Genomic DNA, 20,607 nt, shown 5'->3' with positions numbered 1-20,607 from the left:
GAGGTTGTACCACCAGACAGTCTGGGGACCTATTTTGCAAATAGCGCCGTCTGAGGTATTTAAGTATACCCTTCCTCTGTCTCCTCTCTTGCCTGGAGCCAGGTTGACTGCTCTGCACCAGTCTCCAGGGTTCCAGTAGGACAGTGATTTGCCTACTGTGGGGACCCAGATGCCTGTCCTAGTTGGCCATAAATGACATTTCTCTGGAACTACAATGCAGTGCTGTTAGCATTTGCAGCCTTGTGTGTGTTTCTGTTTTGTGCTTGTGGTTGGCCCCTCTGAATCTCAGAGTCCTCATCTGTAAAATGGGAACCAAAGTGCCCATCTGGCAGGGCCATTGAGACATTTAAATAACTAATGCCATAGGCTAGCAAGTAAAGGCACCTGCTGCCAAGCCTGATGATCAGAATTCAACCCCCAAGACTCGCATGGGAGCAGGAGAGAACTGACTCCTCAGGCTGTGCTCTGGCTTTCACACGTGCACGGGGGCACATATGCATGCATACGTGTGTACACGCACACATACACATGCACAAATGTTTAAAGCTCACACATGTAATCCTGGCTCTCTAGAGGTTGAAGCAGGAGGGTTACTGTAAGCTTGCGACCAGTCTGAGCTATAGAATGAGATTTTGTCTAAAATTAAACAAAAGAAGAATAACACCCTGGAGACTGGAGCTGAGCATATAGTTTAGAGGTAGAGCACTTAGTTAGGCTGCTCAAGACGCTAGATTCAATCCCCAGCATCTAAGAAAAAGGAGGACGTCACCCCTCCTTAGAAGATCAGAAAATGTTTTCTTCCTGTTCCATCATGTACAGTATAAGCTTCGGGCACGGGCCCCTCTCACTGGCGAGGGCCCCTGGTGTCTGGCTGCAGCCTCCACCTTTAGTTAGCATCTCCCCAGTAGATCCTCCTGACCTCAGAGAGGAAAGTGTGTGTGTGTGTGGGGGAATCATTGTTTTGGTTCAAGTGTGATAAACAGTGATTGACAGGCCTGAAAAAGAAGCTGTTGAATAAGGAGAAAAAAGCCTGTAATTATTCCCCTTAACCTGCCTGTTATCCTGTCTGCTCAATTCAGTCTCTGACAACTGCCTTCCCCCCTCTTCTTTAGCTGTTTAGGAATAAATTATTTTGGAGAAATGTGTTTTCAAATAAACGTGTTAAGGCTAAAATGTTGACATTTTGGAAATTCTGCATGTTCTGAATCTGGGCTTTTCTCCCCCACCCCCACTCCACCAAAAGATTGGAGTAGTTCTCACTGGGGAAACAATGATAATCACGGCTCACGATCCCAGGTTCAAGAGGAGGAGATTGCTTCTAGCCCATCATCTTTTGCAACTGGGCAGACCCTACAACATTGGTCCTCCCATCCCAGCTTCATGTCTGTAAAATAGGCTCATCTTCCTACCTCTTGGAACATCTTCTATTCCTCACATCAGCATCTAACTTCCTAATTTCATAGGCCAACCACTCTGTCAGTCATTGGTGATCGATACTTGAGTCCCACCCACCCATCCACTCATTCTACACGTACTGAGCCCTCCATCCTGGCTGCTGGCTGTGTTCTAGGTGTGAGAGTTCCAGAAATAGGTAGGACTTGGCTCCTCTCCTCAAGATGCTCCAGTCCAATGGGAGGAGACAGACAGGATAAGAATTTTAATATAGTTAGGCAAGGGTGACTATAAAAAAAACCTGTGTGCTATGAAAGGAGTGGTCACCTAACTCCTTAGATTCCAGGAAAAGCTTTGTTGTGGGGGAGAAAAGACTTCTCCCTGATCCCTAAGAATGAGTGAGCAGCTTCTAGGTAGAGCTACAGAGAAACCCTGTCTCGAAAAACAAAACAAAACAAAAAAGGCAGGGGATGCGCCCCAGGACAGCCCGGGCTACACAGTGAGACACTCAAAAAGTTAAAAAAATAAAAAACAAGGCCAGCGAGGTGGCTGTGCTGGTTCAGTTTCTTTGTTCTTTGTCAGTTTGACAGGAGCCGGAGTAAGCTCTGCAGCAAGAGCCTCAGCTGAGGAATTGCCTTCATCAGACTGGCCCATGGGCATATTTGTGGGGGCATTTTCTTGCTTGATGATTGATGTTGGAGGGCCCACTGTGGGCAGTGCCACCCCTGAGCAAGTGGTCCTGAGGTGTCAAGAAAGCAGACTGTGCAAGGCAAGGCTAGGAAGTCAGTGAGCAGTGTCCTGTTCTGGTCTCTGCTGCTGATGGACTTTAACCTGGAAACTGAAGGAAAGGGGGGAAAAAGCCTTTCCTCCCCAAGGGCTATGTTGTTTATCACAGCAATGGAAAGCCGCCCAGGACATGGCTCTGCAGGCATAGGCCCTGCTTCTTAGCCTTATACCTGCGTTCATGTCCTGGAACCACATGTCTTAGGGTTTTATTACTGTGATAAAACTGAAGCAAAGCAACTTAGGGAGGAAAGGCTTTGTTAAAGCTTATAATTTCGCAGCACAGACCATCACTGAGGGAAGTCAGGACAGGAGCTCAAATAGAGCAGGAACCTGGAGGCAGGATCTGATGCAGAGACCGTGGAGGGATGCTGCTGACTGGTTTGTTCCTCATGGTTTGTTCAGCCTTTCTTATAAAACCCAGAACTGCCAGCCCAGGGGTGGCACCACCCACAGCCAACTGGGCCCTCCCACATCAGTCATCAATCAAGAAAATGAACCATGGGCTTGCCCACAGGTCAATCTGGTAGGGGTACTTTCTCAATTAATGTTCCCTCCTCCCAAATGACTCCAGCTTGTGTCAAGTTGACACAAAACTAGCCCGCACACCATGTAAATGCAGAAGGACAGATCTGAGTCCACCAAGTTGTCCTCTGACCTCTATGTGTATGCTGTGGCACCCCCCTATGCACACATACTAATAATAAATAACACATGCACACAACAAAGCCAAACAACAAAAACCACAGGATGTCATGGAGTGAAAGAGGCCCTGCGTTGGTTCCTGGCACCACAAAACAAACTAGGTCCAGTAAGCTGGTTTGAGCTGGGATGTAGGATGCAACTGAACATTAAAATTGTTATTAACATTAATACAACATGTGTCGTTTCAGTACATTTCTCCCTTTTAAGGAAACTTGAGTCTGTAGTTCACATCCGAAGGTGAATTGCAAGGGCAAAGGACACATTTGAGGTGTTATTTCACAGAGAAGGAAACAGGTCACAGAACTAGAACCTGATTTGAGTCCAGGGATACGTTGAAAGCATAAGAATTGGTTATTTCTTCAATATTTCCCTACATATCTCTCCAGAAGATTCGAGTGATGGTTGAGAATAAACCATGAGTGTCCTAGCTCCAAAACTCATTTGTCAAGTCATTGACACTCTGCAAGCCTCAGCTTCCCTTTCTGTAAGGTGGGGCAATGATATTCTACCAAAGTTATCTTTGGCAGAAATACAGTAAGAATCCAATGAGATTCTCACTATCTGAACGCAGATATTATACAGAGAAACAGAAAAATAAACACATTGTATGCATCGTGCGGTGTCTGGCACACAGAAAGCCCTCAATAAGGTTAGCTATTATTATGATAATTATCACCACCACCGTCGTCATTATCATTAAACTCCTGGGCTTAAACCCAAAGCTGTCAATCTGAGCCCACAATCCCTGCTGCTAGCAAAGGGACAGCTGCATTTGCCGGCAGCTTAGTCTCCAAAGGCTCAGGATTTGGCGGTTGCTGGCAGAGCATTTCAATGTGGCTCAGTGTTTTCATTTCTGTCATTTTGTTGTACCTGCCCCCCGAGGTGGCTGAAGCAGAGAGATCTTCTTGAAAATAAAAATAAGCTATGAGGAGCCCCCTGTGCTCGAAGCTGGCTTTCAGAGTGTCTTTTAAACAGGGGAAACCTCAGACTCCTGGGGATCAGAGCACAGGTGTGGCCTCTGGTGGGGGCAGGCTGAGTGGGTTGGGGTCAGTAGGTAAAGAGGACAACCCAGGGAGGCGTGGCAGACAACAGCCGGGACGACCGTGCTTTGAGGAAGCAGTAGTTTTTAAATTCATCTAACAGCAAGAAGATTGCCCATCAATTAGAGCCACCGATATTCAGAAGCCAGCGTGGCAAACTCTAAAGATTATTTTTAACTGTGCACACCAGACAGCCGGGTTGGCTCCTCTGGCAGCTCCGTCAGTCTCAGCAAATCTGAACTAGAGTCATGGAAGGTAACTGCAGAGGAGACAGCACGGCAGGGCAGCGTCTCTCCTGGATGTGCAGACAGCTAAAGAAAAACTTTCCAGGGAGGCTGACCACCCAGGAGGGATCCGCCACCACAGCAAGAAGCGCCTTTTTGCTAGAGGCACTTGTCCAGGCATCCTTCCTGTCCTGCCTTCACAGATGGAACAATCTATGACCTTCCTGATCCTTAGACATTGCCACTTGCTCTCAGTTCCGCTTTGGAGATTTCAAAGGCGACCTTCAGAATCTTTCCTTTGACCTTTGGTAGTTTCAAAGCCTGGCCTGCATCTCACTCCATCTGTGTGCTCGGGCTAACACCCTGTTTGGCTGGAATGTCATTGCGCACAGGTCTTGCACACTGGTCAGCTTCCCTGTTCTCCCGCCTCTTTCTCTCAGGATCTGATCGAGTAAGACCCCAGGGAAGCCTGAACATCTAAATTTGCACAAGTGCAACAGGTAGTGCAGATTGTCTACAATCCAGCTTCTTAAACCATAGGTCTCTCCATATGGGGTAACATGGCTGAATATGGGGTCAAAATCTGGCAACAGTAAAAGTGAATATACAACCACCAAAATTTAATTCAGAATTTGAACCCGTGATGAAGCTGAGGCATTTCTGGCTGGGCTCACTGGTGTTTTGTTGCATGACTTCCCTGCAGCCTTGTTCTGGCCGTGCCCACTCGTGTTCCATTGCACACCTTCCCTGCAGCCTTGATTCTTGATGCAGAGCACCTGCGCTTTGTACTGCATGTGCCTCATCCCATATTACGCTAAAGAGCCCTGACTCAAAAGCTCTGCTCGGAGACTAGTGGATGCTGGGAATCGTAGTTTTTATTGTATATATGAGACTTTCTACTTTTACAGAAATAGGAAGGTTTAATTACAGAAAGAGTTTTCCTTCCATCATTCCACAGCATGTAAACATCAAGTTAGCATATCTTTAGATTGAATTGTGTGAGAATATATGGTTTAAAATTTGTTGCCAGGTACCTGGGCAGTGGTGGCACATGGCCTTCAATCCCAGCACTTGGGAGGCAGAGGCACGTGGATCTCAGTGAGTTTGAGGTCAGCCTTATCTACAAAGAGAGTTCTAAGACAGCCAGAGCTGTTACACAGAGAAACTTTGCCTAGAAAAAAAACAAAACAAGGGGCTAGAGAAATGGTTTAGTGGTTAAGAGCACTGGCTACTCCTCCAGAGGACCTGGGTTCTATTCCCAGCAACCATATGGTGGCTCACAACCATCTAAAATGCATTTTGGTGTCCTCTGGCCTGCAGTGCAGGCATACATACAGGCAGAACGCTGCATACAAAATAAATAATTAAATCTTTTAAAAAGCAAAAGCAAACAACAGTAACAAAAAGCTGTTGCTTGTGGACTGATGAAATGGTTCAACAGGTAATGGTACTTCCTGCCAAGCATGACAGTGTGAGTTCAGTCGCTGAGAACCACACGGTGAAAGGAAAAGACTAGCTTCTGGAGATTGTCCTCTGACCTCTACATGCATGTGCGTGCACACACACACATGCACACACATGTACACACACTGCCTCTACATGCACACACACTCTGACTTCTACATGTACACACACATACACACTCTGACCTCTACATGTACATATAGACACACATACTCACACACACTCTGATCTCTACACACACACATACACAATAAATGTAAAGAGCTTTTTAGATTGCTACTTGAATTGCTGACTTGAGTTTCATTTTAAAAAAATTATTAAACGGGTTTGGAATTGCAATCAAGGACAGACTTCTCAACAATTTATGAAATGGCCCTAAGCAATGTTTTTGCCATTTTGTGCTGTGAGTTTTTTCAGAGTAGTGTTCTCAGCACTGACAATGATAAAATCAAAGTATCAATCAACTCTGAAATGTATCGAAGATGCTGTGCCCTGCAGCATCAAATACTCAGCCAAGATGTAGCGCTGGTGTAGACATAAACAAGCACATTCATGGCATTAGCTTATTGTATTGTTCATCTTTAATAAGGGCTTAAATTATGTGAATGCCAAGGAATTGTTTTAGAATAGATTTCCTTATGATCAGTTTCAGCAAAGGCTTTGTCCATTTCTCTATTGCTGGCATGTGTGCTCATGCTCGTATGGGGAAGGGGAGGTGGAAAGTCAATGTCAGGTATCTTCTCTAGTCACTCCCTGCCTCATTTGTTTGTTTGTTTGTTTTGAAGGCAGTTCTGTAATTTTATTTGACATTCAGCGGGTTAGTTCTCATCCACATTGACTGGCTAAATGTGGTGACTGGCACAAATGTTACCAATATGTCGAGCTTGTTAGGTGAGTCCTCCTCCTCTTTGTGTTTTCTACATTCCCTATCCCTTGCCCCAGATGGCTTTCTTGAGACTGGTATCGACGCATACATCTGGAGTCCCCATCCCCTTCGTGGCCAATTTCCGGCTTTCTTTGACTTCCCAAGGAGAACACGATTGAAGCCCACTCCATGGATGTGCTTGTGAATGATGGTGCTGTAGTCGCCGGTCACCATCTCGTCAATGGCAGAACAGCTCTTTTTCTTCCTGCCACCCCTCTCTGTGGGAGCCATTCTGCCAGACCCAAGTGGGAAGGGACCAGTGTGAGGGACTGTGGAAAGGAAAGCCGTGTTGTATTATCTGCCTTATTTTTTGAGACAGAATCTGTCCCTGAAGTTGAAGCTTAATGATTCAGCTAGACTGTCCAGCTAGTAATTTCCCTTCCCCCAGTGCTGAGATCACAGGTACCATGGACATGCCTGGCTTTTTATGCCAGTGCTGGATCTGCTGGATCTGGAACTCAGGACCTCATGCCTGAATAGTGAGCGCTTTACCAATGGAATAGTTTCCCTACCCTGCCTCTGTAAACTTCCATAACTACATACCTGGGGTGATATTTCCTGGGGGAAAAAAAGACCCTCGGTATAAACCGTTTAAGAAGTCCTGGTCTTAGGCCACGATCTACCAATCACGCTGCAGACCCTCCGCTTCACTGACTACAAATGTTCTCTTCCGTATTTCCTTTACTTCTTCAAGGACACTTCCTTCTTTTGTCATGACCTTTAAGGTCATGCAGAAGATAAATATAGTTTTCAGAGATTAATGGAATATATTGTCTTTGTGAAGCTCAGAGGCCACACAAGAGGAAATCTGATACCTCAAGTTCATGGATGAAGGTATTTATTTAGTATTATTATTTGTATTATTGTTACTATTTATGTGTGTGTGTGTGCACATGCGTGTGTGTTATGTGCATGCCACAAGCTCATGTGTGGCATTCAGAGGACAACTTTGTGAAGTCAGTTCTCTTCTTCCACATTTGTCTAAATACCAGGGATAAAACTCAGATCCCCTGGGTTGCACAGCAAACTCTTCCAACCGAGCTGTCTCACCCTTTTCTGTTTTAAACAGCTAAACCTCAGGGTTATTTCTTACACAGACGTAGCTAACACAGCATCTTTGCCGTGTGGATTTTTAGCATCCCTTGCTTCCTTTGGCCTACTCCAAGGACCCAGTCAGCCTGATGATGATCCGAACTGGGCAGATGGACCACTGAGGGTCTACCAGAGTTGGAGGAGAGTGCCTAGAGAGAGGGAAGGACCTCTGTGATGACCTCATTGCTAGGAGAAGGCAGTGGAGGAACATGGGACTGCAGAATAAAGCCTCTCTGTCACACAAGGCCAGCTGGCCTGAGCAAGTTCTCAGTGACACGCATGGGCTGAAAGTGATAAAGGCTGTGGACCTCCCTTTGTGAGACTGGAGCTCCTAGGGACGGGAGCTTACAAGGGACAGGATGAGATTCGAGATGGGATCAGGCAGCCACCCTAAGACCGGAAGCTGCTATTAGAATCCAGGCATCTGGTCTCTTGAACCACTTGTTTTACTTTCTGGATAATAAATATGCGCGTTGTAGTCATATCTCCTTTGATGGGGTTATTTTTCAAGATGCATGCGACAACGCAGGTGAGGCTTTCTACAGAATGCATGAAGATGCATGTGATGATGTAAGTGAATGCAAATGGAAGATTGATTTTGTCATTATTCCTGAAAGAGGGCCAAATTGAGGGTCTGCCTAGATGTCTGTAATGAGATCCAGGTGAGTGGGAGAAGCCAGCAAAGTACTCCAGGGCAGGACTGTGGAGACCAATGTGCGGGCCTCTCTTCAAAATAAAAGACCAATGAGTGTTCCAAAGACCACCAAATGGAACTGGAACCACAGAGAATTTGTCTGCAAAAACCCCATCGTTTACTGAATGTGAAGAAAGTTTTCAAAGATAGCTCGTTCCATTTTGATATAAGAGCTGCTGAGTGAGACTCTACAGCTCAAGCCCCAGTTGACACAAAGGCACACTCTTACAGACAGCTTATTCCAAGAAGTCAGGGAATGAAAATAGACCAACGTTCTCATTTATAAGTCATGACTCATGGTTCTCCAGAGAATTCACACAGGAGCAAAACTCAGGAAGGTGGAGTCACACCTCATGGATGTCAGCAATTTCACACTGAGGGGACAATGTATCCATCTAATGAGTAGGAAAATCAGATAATATCAGACAAAAAGTGACACTTCAGAAATGATATAGAAGTTTTATAGAAATCATAAAAATTCATGCTTATAAAGGGCAGGCATAATTGGCCCCAGGTAAGTATAAAGATTTTAAAAGCTGGGTGTGGTGGTTCATACCTTTCAGAAGGCAGAGGCAGGCAGACCTCTGAGTTTAAGCCAGCCTGGTCTGCAGAGTGAGTTCCAGGATAGCCAGGGCTACATAGAAACATTCTGTTTCCAAAAAAAAAAAAAAAAAAAAAAGCACTTGTTGGGAGCTGGAGAGATGGCTCAGTGGTTAAGAGCTCTTGTTGTTCTTGCAAAGGACCTGGGTTTGATTCCCAGCACCTACATAATGGCTCACGACCATCTGGTTCACAACGCAGTTCCAGGGGCCCAACAAGCACATACACTGTACAAATGAAATATTCATATACACAAAGTAAATCAATTAATTTAAAAGAGAGAGAGAGAGATTTTAAAAGGTCCCAGGAATGGTTGCAAATGCCTTTAGTTCCAGCACACAGGAAACAGAGGCAGCTGGATCTTTGTGGACTTTGAGGCCAGCCTGGTCTACATAGTGAGTTCCAGGACAGCCTGGTCTACATAGTGAGTTCCAGGACAGCCTGGTCTACATAGTGCCACATAGTGAGTTCCAGGACAGCCAGGGCTATGTGGAGAGACTTTGTCTCAAAAAAAATAAGTCTTTAAGGTGAATAAGATTACTGAAACAGGGTATGGTGGCCCACACCATACTAGCTCTTGTAGACCAGACTGGCCTCGAACTCACAGATCCACCTGCCTCTGCCTCACTGAGTGCTGGGATTAGAGGCGTGCGCCACCACCACCCAGATCAGTCCCTAAAGTTTTTAAAGCAGCAGTCAGTAGAAGGAAAAGTACTGATCTGTCTGTCTGTCTATTTCTGTGACAGTGCATCAATAGCCCAGGCTAGTTCCACTCATTTTGCAACCCAGGATGACCGTGATCCTCCTATTTCCACTTCTTGGGGGCTGGGATTACAGGTGTGCGCTATCACACCCGTGTGCCATCACACCTAGTTAATACAGCGCTAGCAACTGAACCCAGGGCTGAACTACACCCCCAGGCCCCAGGAAAGTGTTCCGTTAAAGCATATACCTCATTTACTACATCTAGACTTAGAAACGTAATTCACATTTGGGGATAACTGTTGCTTTAAGAGAAATCACAGGGCCAGAGAGAGCGAGAGAGCTCTGTGGTTAAAAGGGCTTCTTGCTCTTGCAGAAGAACCCAGGTTCCTAGCGTCCACATTGGTGATCCACAATCATCTGTAGTTCCCGGGTTTCTATATCCCCTTTCGACCTCTATGGGCACCAGAGTTACATGTAGGCACAAAACTCAGACACATTAAATAAAAAAGTATTTTTTAAAGTTTTAAAATCTCAAAATGTCCTTTTAATTATCCAAATGTAAAGTATTGTACTTATCTATTGTTCTAAAAGGAAATGGTGACATCTTTGTTAAACTAACTACAGATTTTGAGACTGTAAATTACGACTCTGCAAAGTGCCGTTTACTAAGCACTTACCAAGAAATCATAAAAACTACCTGGGGTGTCCATTAAACAAATCAATAAACAAACAATACAGCTTATGAACCCCTTCCAGGGAATTGTTTACACTGGGCTTAGGCAGAGCCTTGGAATTCACAGACTTAACAGCCTCCCTGCCCCCTTATCGTCACTGGTTTCTTTGACAGAAACATTTTGTGAAATGGTGCTTTATATGGCTTATGTTAAATAACCTTTAAATAACCCTCCAAAGGGGCCAGGGAGGTGGCACCAAACCCGAGGACCTGAGTTTGATCCCTGGGACCTACATGGTAGAAGGAGAGAATTGATTTTTGCAAGTTGACCTCTGTGTATACACATGCACACACACACACACACACACACACACACACACACAAATAAGTAAATGCATTAAAATAAAATCCTTTAAAGCAGGAGCCATTATCTCTTGTCTTTTCCAGGTGAGGAAACCAGTTGGCAAACAAGGGAGTAGCTGGCATTAGCCAGAGCTGCCTGTCCCAAGTGAGGTGCACAATCACCACACTGAACTGAGGGTGTCAGGGGGTATGGTTGGATCTAAGCTCTTCATGGCAGGATGGGCACCTTCACACTGGGTGAGAGGTTGACGGGGAGGTGAGCCACAAAGCATGAGGCCTGAAAATCACTTCAATGAGTGCAGGGTCTCTGGGTTTGAGCAACACATCTTTGGGCCCTGGGAGACAAAAAAAGTGACACAGAGTTTGTCTTTTAGGCTCTGGGTGTCCTGGAAACCAGGGCTTGGCAGGTTAACTACTCCCTGATTTACATAGAGATTTGCTGCTTGGTTTTCCTCCTTCCTCTTAACTCCATCCTCATTGGTCCCAACGATGACAAGCGGGTCGTTTACCTCAGGGAAATCTGGGCCCAGGGAATCAGTGACATCTTGGGTGTCATTGAGCTTTGACTTTCGTCACCTTCTGGGCTGTCTCTGGGGTCCCAGCTGCATCCCCATGACTGTAGATCACCTCGGGTGTTTTACAAGGTGGGCCTCCTTGCCTTAGAAGGAGGTGAGAAGCTAAATTGCCGCTGTTCCACAGGCTCTCACTGGGGAGCTACCACCTGAACAGCCCTGAGTCAGGACTCTGAAGGGCCCTTGGACGCAGTGGCCTGGCCCCAGAGGCATAAGCTCCAGTCAGACTGTGCTTTTCCAAACAAGGCTGACACCCAAGGCTTTGCCGTCACCATCTGTCCAAGCCCCTGTATGTCAAGAAAAGAGAGAAAGTTGGAGGCCATCTTTTAAGTGCCGGGGTAGGAGCAGAACCCACACTGGCCAGATGCTTTCTCAGGCATGTGTGAGATGCCTACTGCGGCATGGAACTCCCTGGAGAGTGGCTCAGGGAGGTCAGAGACACAAGCTGCATGCTGCTTCTACATGAAGCAAGCTTGCCAACCACCTGATGGGCCAGATGTTAGGGGCATTTGTGAGTGCCTGGGAACCAACCTGAAAGACAGCCCTTCGTGTTACCATCCCTATCATTCCACCATGGGCTCCAGACACTACTGAAGGTTCATTACAGAGGCTACCAGCCCAGACCAACAGAGACAATTCATATTTCCCAGCTCTCCTTTCCTTCATTTCAAGGTGCTTGTGACTTGATTTCTAGATCACTTTCTAGACCATAATATTACCTCAATTATGAGTTTTGACCTGTTTCCTCCTTTTCTTTTTCTCTTTCTTTTCTTCCTTTGTTCCCCTCTCCTCTTTCCTCCTGAGACATTCTCCTGTAGTCCAGGATGCCCTTGAACTGACGTTGAAATTCTGACCCTCCCCTCCACTGGATGGCTGGGATTACAGGGGTGCATGTACCACGCCTGGTTTATGCAGTGCTGGGGATCAAACCCAAGATCTCATGCATACTAGGCAAGCAATCTACTAACTGAGCTACATCCCTAAGCTCTTACTATTTTCTTATGCGATCAACAGGCACTTCTAGAGTGACTAAGCTGCTGTTGTCATTTTACTCAGAGTTCCCGAGCCCAGAGTTGTGCCTGACATGTGGTAAGGATGTGGAGAAAGTCTGTTTTGAGCATGAAGGGATAAATGAATAGCTATTCAAGAGACTCATGGGGCCCTGGGTCTGCTCCCAATACCTCCTTTCCTCGCTTTCCTTAAGTTTTGTTTGTTTTGCTTTTTGTTGAGACAGGGTCTCTCTGTGTAGCCCTAGCTGTCCTGGAACTTGCTCTGTAAACCAGACTGGCCTCAGAGAGATCTGCCTGCCTCTGCCTCCGGAGTGCTGGGAATAACAGTGACTGCCACCACAGCCTGGTCTATTTGTTAAGTTTTTTGAGATAGGGTCTCACCCTGCAGCTCAGGTTGACCTGGAACTCGGGATCCTCCCGGTTCACCATGCTCAGCCTTTCCCCTTAGGTCTTTAAGAGATCACTTACTCTGTACCTGATGCCATCAGCTGGGAAAAGGAGGCAGCTAACACAACTGTCTTCTGCTTAAGGGAAGTCCATTGTGTGGGAACTTATGGGGATAATAAATTATGATGGTGGTTCTTTTAAAGAGACATCTGTGAAGAAAGATAAGAAGACTTCACCATAAAGATCCATACCCACGGGCAGGGCCCAGGAGCACTGTGGAGAAGGCAAACAGTGAGTAGCTGTAACAAAGACAGAACCTCTTAGTCATCATTGTGCCCCCCAATATTTAAACCTCCCCAACTAATCAATACTTTGCTTGCCTATCTTGGTATATTTCTTTTTTTGTAGAGATAATAGTGCATCTATGTTTTTGAATCCTATCTTTTATGCTGCCTAATATGAACCCTTACCCACACTGTTAGAAGTTTAAGTGGTTGAATAATACTCCATTTTATGGATGTACCATGCTTCATCAACCATTTCTCTAACATCGATCATTAGTTTCCAGAATCTCCACTATTGTAACTAAGTAAAACCACAAGCAAGACTTTTGGTCATTAATGTTTTCCCGTATTTTATTTGCATAATTTTATTAAACAAAATAAGATTCCATGTTACACATTCATATTTCTCCAAATCTGGTTTTTTAAAAACGCCTAAGAGTGCAGTCCCGTCTATTCTGTAACCTTCCAGCGGTGACCTCACACCTCAATTGCAATGGTCCATGTCTCAAACGCAGCATCTTCTCAAGGGGCAAAAGCTGATAATGCTGCCCCTTCTAGGAAGCTGAATATGTCCTGCCCACATGGAGGCTCTTGGCATTATTTGGACGAGGGCTGCTGGGAACACAATGACAGCTGAGACCTGCCATCACAGCAACTTGGTGGCACCATACCCAGGCTGCTGATAATCCTGGTCTTTGGTCAGGCCTCAGTCAGGGCCTTAAGGGATCTCTGTATCCATAGTATAAATCTGAATGAGATCAGACACAATATTATCAATTATCGGCTTGGTGAGGTCGTCACTAAACACTTGCCACCAAGGCTTCTCGGCCTCACCCTCTGCAGGTACCTCGACTCCATAGACCTGTAGGGCCAGGTAGAGCACTGCCACAGCTAAGTGCTGAGCCTGGAAGCGGAGGCACAGCCCCCCATGGTAGCTATCTCGCAGCAGGGCCCAGGCTGTAACAGAGATAGGGGTTCGCTGCCAGCTGTAACGATTCAGCCAGTTCTTGAGGGAAATCAAGTAGTGCAGCAGGTACTTGTGCGGGTGCTGGAAAGAGACCTGGAAGCGCAGAACTCGTAGCATAAGAAGCTCACATTGCACAATGCTGTCTCGCAGCTCCCAGAAACGGGAATCCAGCTCCAACGGCTCGCTGCCCGGGTTAAAGTACCTGTGCGACACGTTGATGATGTCACGAGTACGCAAGTGTTGCTCCTCCACTTTCCCGGCCAAGTAAATGGAAGACATGGCGACCAGGTAGAGGTCATAAGCGTCCAGGTTGATCTCGCAGAAGAACTTATGGTAAATGGTGCACGCGGTGGCGATGGGGATGGACTGCATGCCTAGCTTGACGCCTGCCTCCATGATAAACCGGGTTACTCGGAAGTGCACCCTCGCCTCGGGCACCGGCCTCTCCTCAGCTCGCGGCGCCGCCGTCCCTCTCTCGCCGCAGTCCGGCCGAACAGCCTCCATGAGGCCCAGCAGGCCGCCCCGGAAGGAGAAGCTCTCCGGCGCGCCGAGGCCGGCTCCGGGGGTCCTCGCGGAGGGGGCGTGGTCGCTTGGCGGCACGCCCCCGTCCCGCCCCGCCGCCACACCCACCCTGTCCGGCTTTTTCCCTAGATTAAAGATGCGATCTCAGGAGATTCTTGCTGGAGCCGAGGGAGTGCTATTTTTAAGACATTTGAGACTATACCATTTATAATTTAGGGGATTCTTCTCACTGTCCTTGAAAATCCAGGTTCTGGACAGGACAGGATGAGAGCCAGCCTTCGCCCTAGCGTTCACCTCTGTGTCCTTGGGGACCTTGGTGGACCCTCTGTGTTGTGTCTCAGTTCATTAGATGCAAGTCAGAGTGGTTGGCTGTCCCCTCCTCATGGAGCACTTATGAAAAATGAACAAGTGATATAGGCAAATCAAGTGTGCTTTGATTTGTTTTCGAGGAAGGATTTCTGTACTTTGTACAGCCTGGCCTTGCACTTTTGAGCCTCTAACCCTAGCCTCCTTGGTGCTGGGATTTCAGGTGTGCACCTTAGTCAGCTCATAAACTTTTTTTTAGAGACAGTGTTTCTCTGTGTAGCCCTAGCTGTCCTGGAACTCACTCTGTAGACCAGGCTGGCCTAGAAATCACAAAGATCTCCCTGTCTCTGCCTCCCACGTGCTGTGATTAAAGGTGTGTGTTACACCGCCCTGCCTCAGCTCAGAAACTTTAGCTATTACTAATTTGTTTGTCTTTGGTTAGCATGGAAGATGGACTTTTTCACTTAACATTTGTGTCTTTATATTGTCTTTATATATCTGTATGAATTAGGACATTATTTTATTTTACTTTGTTTTATTGATTGATTGATTGATTGATTGAGACAGGGTTCTCTGAATAACAGCCATGGCTATCCTGTAACTCGCTTTGTAGACCAGGTTGTTGAATTCACAGGGATCCGCCTGCCTCTGCCTCCTGAGGTGCTGGGATTAAAGGTGTGTGCCATCACCACCTGACTCAAACATTATTTTAAACTGGAAAAAAAAATCTAAGCTACAAGGGACTCTAAAAAGAGCTTTATGTTTTAGACGATGTAGCAGATAAGGATTTCTTTCTCAGGATTCATCTGTCCCCCAGGAAGAGCACGTCCTAGTGTCCTCATATTTCTCCATATCTCTCCATTGACCACTTTTAGCACAACATTACCTTCCTTTGTAAATTTTTCCATAAGACTTCATTCTTTTTGTTTATTGGTTTATTTTTGATTTTTTTTTTTTGAGACTTGTTTCTCTGTAGCTTTGGAGCCTGTCCTAGAACTCACTTGGTAGAGCAGGCTGGCCTCGAACTCACAGAGATCCACCTATCTCTGCTACCACCACCTGGCTAAGACTATATTCTCAAGGGGTTTTGTTTGCTTGTTTGTTTGAGACAGGGTCTCACTGTGTAGCCAAGGCAGGCCTGGGATCTGCTATATAGACCAGGCTGGTGAACACACAGAGATCTGCCTGCCTCTGCCTGACAAGTGCTGGGATTAGAGGTCTGGGCTATCACATGCTGCATAAATTGTTAGTGCTGGGGATAGAACCCAGCACTTTACCCATGAGCTAAATGCCCCACCCCTTCAGTATGATTTTTTTTTTAATGTCAAAGGATCCTGTTGGAACACACCATCAGGGGTGGGAAGTTTAGAGGGAAACTGGACTGTTTCCAGAGCTCCATAGCACCCTGACGTCTGTGGGAACCCATTGCCTGGTGAAGTATGTCTTTCTTGGGTCCTGGGGACTGCATTTAGCCCTTTAGGCAGGAGGGCAAAGCAGCCAGTGTCTGCTGCTGCCCCCCCCCCCCAAAGCAGCTGTAAATCCGGTTCCTGTCTTGTAATTACGTCTCGTGTAGTAATTAGCCTCTTCATATCAATGAAGCTGAATTTCCATGGGTAATGAAGTGAAGCTCCAGTGTGTGAGACAAATTGAAATGTGGTCCGGGCAGGTGATGGCCTCCCAGATATCCTTGGGGACAGAGGTTTTTTAACCCTTCCTATTCAAAGGCCTGTGTGCCAGGCCTGGTGCTGGGTGCTCTTCCATTCTCTGAGCCTTGCTACCTCGAGTCTGCACCTTTCTCTTCTTGGCACAGGCCTCCTTCAGTCATTAAAGCATCAGCAGCTCCCAGGTGAGCATGCAGACCTGCTTGTCAGGGTCTTGCCAGGAAGGAGAAGCAGTAGCCACTCTCCAAAGTTCTGCTCCTGGGGACCCTCTTCCTCCCTGGAATGTCTCCTAGATGCTGTCCTTCAAAGGCAGAGTTCTGTGAGTTCAAGACCAACCTGGTATACACAGAGAGCTCCTGGATGACCAGGGCTACATAGCCTGCCTCAAAAAACAAACCCAGCACTCGGGAGGCAGAGGCAGGTGGATCTCCATGAGTTTGAGGTCAGCCTGGTCTACAGCGTGAATTCCAAGACAGCCAGCTGGGACTGTTACACAGAGAAACCTTGTCTCAAAAAACAAAGCAACAAACAAAACCGTACAAAATAAAAAAGCCCCGAGGGCACAAAGACATTTCAAGGTCCCGAAGCTCTGAAGCCAGCCCAGAGCCAGCTGGGGGGGGGGGGGGGGGGGAGGCTGGGAGTATAGATGCAGCCTCATGGCCTTGTGGAAGAACTCAGTCTTGGGACTAGAGAGCGCCAATCCTAACCCTGTCTTTAGTTTCCATCTTCCTATCTTCCCCTGCCCACCCCCCAATGGAACTTGCTTTGTAGACCAGACTGACTCTTCTTCTTCTTCTTCTTCCTCTTCTTCTTCTTCTTCTTCTTCTTCTTCTTCTTCTTCTTCTTCTTCTTCTTCTTCTTCTTCTTCTTCTTCTTCTTCTTCTTCTTCTTTCTTCTTCTTCTTTTTTTTTTTTGAGACATAGTCTCACTATGTATCCCAGCACTGGCTAGCCTGCCTGCCTCAGTCTACCAAGTACTGGGATTAAAGGTGTTCACTACCATGTCTGTCCTCTTCTTTCTTGTCCTTACTCCTTTCCAGGTTTCTCTCCATTGTCAGGCTATTTTGGGGATAACCATTATTCTTTGGCTTTACAGAGAATGGAGTGGAGTATACAGAATGTATCTAAAAGGAAAATTAGGACAGAGGACATTGAACTAGCCTTAACCCCCCACTTCTTTTCTTTATTTTTCTCTCTTTCTTTTCTTCTTTTTCTTTCCTTCTTTCTCTCTTTATTTTTTGAGACAGGGTTTTTCTGTGTAGCTCTGGCTGGCCTGAAACTAACTCTGAAGACAGGGCTGGCCTCAAACTCAGAGATCTTCCAGTCCCAGCCTCCTGAGTGCTGGGGTTAAAGGCATTAAAGGCATCTGGCTTCTTTCTTTCTTTTCTTTTTTCTTTTCCTCTTTTTTTTTTTTTTTTTTTTTTTTTTTTTTTTTTTTTTTTTTTTTTGACAAATCTTGTGCAGGTCATGCTGGCCTTGAATTCCTTATCTTCTTGCTTCTGCCTTCCTGGGATTCCAGGCGGAGCCAGGAGCCACCACACCCAGCTGATCCCTTTTTCTTTTCTTCCTTTTTTAATGTTGATATATACTACTTCTAATTCCGTGTAGGTTTGTGTGTCTGTTTGTGGGTATGTGCATGTGAGTGTAGGTGCCAGCACAGGCCAGAGGCGTCAGATCTTCTGAAGCAGGAGTTACAGTCAGCTGTAAGCTTCCTAACAAGGGCGCTGGGAATCAAACCCAGGACCTCTAGAAGAGCTGTAAGTATTCTTTACTGCTGGGCCATCTCTCCAGGTCCCAGCCTTTCCTTCTGAGATGGTCCCACTGTGAAATTGGCCCTTGAACTCCTACTGTTTCATCCTTGCAAGTACAGGGATTATAGGCATGCAGGACCCTAACTGGCCTAGCCTTGAATCCTTGAACAAGCTACTCAGCTACTGATTAAGTCCCTTAGATCCCTGATCTCTACAACGAGGACAAGGATTACTGTCATGCATAACTCATTGGACTAAGGAAGAGGCTGGGAGTTTCTGGCTTTTCTAGGACGTGTCTAAGGAAGCATATCCATGTGTTGGCTGTGCATTCCTAACTCAGCACATGCATGGTCAACTGAATGTAACCGCCCTTTTATGTCTTAGAAATGTAAAACTACCAAACAGGATGATAAACAGTATATAAAAATGTCATAATGAAACCCATTATTTCAGGTTCAATTAACTGAGAAAAAAATAGTAAAAAGGATCCTAAGAATTCTCCAGAAAATTCCAGGCTTTATGAAGAATAGCCTGGAGCCCTGGAGCCAGAGGAGGAAAGATCTCTGGGTTCCAATAACTTATCTCAGAACTAAATCTAATATGCATATTTTCTGTCTTTTGTTTCATCCTTTCTTTAAATGGTGGCACCTCTACTGGCGGTGCTGAGAGAAGCAAAGAATTTCTCCCTCCCCGGTCTGGCCAAAACTAAACAAATCCTTTCTTTCCCAATTCCTGTCTCCCAGGTTCTTGGTTAAGTGGCAAGCAAGGGCACTGAGATCTTAAAAACACGGTACTTTCTTAATAGCTGCTCACTCTAGCCCCTACCTAGACCTTGCTCATTTGTTCTGTTGTCTAACCCAGACATTCTATGAAGGAGGTATCATTTATCTTACATATAAATAAGAAAACTGTGGGACTGAACCCATGGCTCAGGGGCTAAAGGCACTGGATGCTCTTCCAGGGGATGTGGGTTTGATTTCCAGCACTCAGGTGGTAGTGGTAATTTACAACCATCTGTAATTCCAGTTTCAGGGAAGGTGATGCTTTCTGGCCTCCAAAGGCATCAGACATACACATGGTGCATAGACATACATGCATACACTTATACATATAAAAAATAAAATAATTTATAACAAAAGAGTAGAAAGGTCACCCATGGTCTAATGAATATTACGTCCTTTCTTTAGATCAGCATTAATGATCATATTGTGCCTCTGTGTGTGCGCACTCGCATGCACACATGCATACTCCTGCATGTACCAGAGCAGACCAGAGCAGACCAGGGGACAACGGTATCCTTCCTCAGGTGTTGTTCTTCAGGCACTGTCTACATTATTGTTTTCTGTTTGTTTGGTTTGTTTTTCCAAGACCGGGTTTCTTAGTGTAGCCCTGACTATTCCTATTCCGGAACTCACTCTGTAGACTGTAGACCAGGCTGGCCTTGAACTGACAGAGCTCCACCTGCCTCCCAAGTGTTGGGTTTAAAGGAGTAGGCTACTACCCAGCTTACTGTCCTGGAAAGGTTAGGGTGTCTGGCCAGGGAATCCCAGCAATTCTCCTGTTCCACTTCCCTAGCAGGGGAATTATAAGCATGTACCACCACGTCTGCTTGCACTCATCACCCATTCTCTCAATCTGTACGTGTGTGTGTGTTGTATGGGTCTATAGGTATGAGTGTATGCATGTCAGTGAAGGCCAGAGGTTGCTATCATGTATCTTCCTTGATTGTTTGCCATCTTTTTTTTTTTTTTGTTCCTTGAGACAGAGTCTCTCACAGAACCTGGTATTCATCAATTCAACTGGGTTGACTAGCCTGTGAGCCCCAGAGATCCACTGTCCCTGGAGTTACAGACTCTCTGCCACAATCCTTGTGTTTGTCAGACAAGCACTGGGTTGTGATTAGTTTGAATCGTTCCGTTGACCCAATCTAGACTCACCTGGGAAGAGAGTCTCCACAGGAGAGTGTCGAGATTATGTTGGCCATTGCACAAGGTATGACTACATTAGTTGATGTGCGGAAACCCAGGCCACCTTGAGCAGCACCATTCCCAAGGCTTGAGCCCTGGACTACATGTGAGTGGAGAAGGTAAGTTAGCTAGCAGACATGCACATATTCCTTCTCTCTTTTCTCTTGCCTGTGAATGTGACTAGAGCCTTAAGTTCTTGGTGACTTGATTTTCCCAGAGTGATGGACCATAATCTGGAATGATAATAAAATGAACCCTTCGTCCCTTAAATTACTTATTTATTTATTTTTGGTTAGGGTATTTTATCACAGCAGCAGAAACAAAACTTAGGATCCTAACAAAGCATCTCCCCAGCCTGCTTAAGCTGTTTCTAAGAATCTGGGCTTTTGTTTACATCACAGACACGTAGTCTTGGATTCATACACAAACACCAATTTTCCTAGCTTACCGGTGTGCAGGTTTCATTATGGCTTCAGCAGAAAGTGGCCTAATGCTTGCCATGAGTAAACTATGGCTTTTAT

General features: G+C 46.0%; 1 protein-coding gene and 1 long non-coding RNA gene across 2 annotated transcripts; one reads left to right on the top strand and one right to left on the bottom strand.

Moving 5' to 3' along the window:
• Nucleotides 1–13,237: 13,237 nt before the first annotated feature.
• Nucleotides 13,238–14,462, bottom strand: Ccnq (cyclin Q). Its single transcript, XM_050128684.1, has one exon. The coding sequence runs from the start codon at nucleotides 14,382–14,384 to the stop codon at nucleotides 13,632–13,634; it is 753 nt and encodes a 250-aa protein (XP_049984641.1). The 5' UTR covers nucleotides 14,385–14,462; the 3' UTR covers nucleotides 13,238–13,631.
• A 3,538-nt stretch (nucleotides 14,463–18,000) lies between these two features.
• On the top strand, nucleotides 18,001–20,356 carry LOC126492473 (uncharacterized). The gene is made up of 2 exons (XR_007589596.1): nucleotides 18,001–18,125; nucleotides 19,307–20,356. It is a non-coding gene; the product is annotated as an uncharacterized lncRNA (long non-coding RNA).
• The last annotated feature ends 251 nt before the right edge of the window (nucleotides 20,357–20,607 follow it).

This window comes from Alexandromys fortis, unplaced genomic scaffold (assembly GCF_014885135.2).
Source record: "Alexandromys fortis isolate MF-2015 unplaced genomic scaffold, M_Fortis_MF-2015_v1.1 scaffold_80, whole genome shotgun sequence".
Taxonomy (NCBI): Eukaryota; Metazoa; Chordata; class Mammalia; order Rodentia; family Cricetidae; genus Alexandromys; species Alexandromys fortis.
This window is presented reverse-complemented; position numbering and strand designations above follow the sequence as displayed.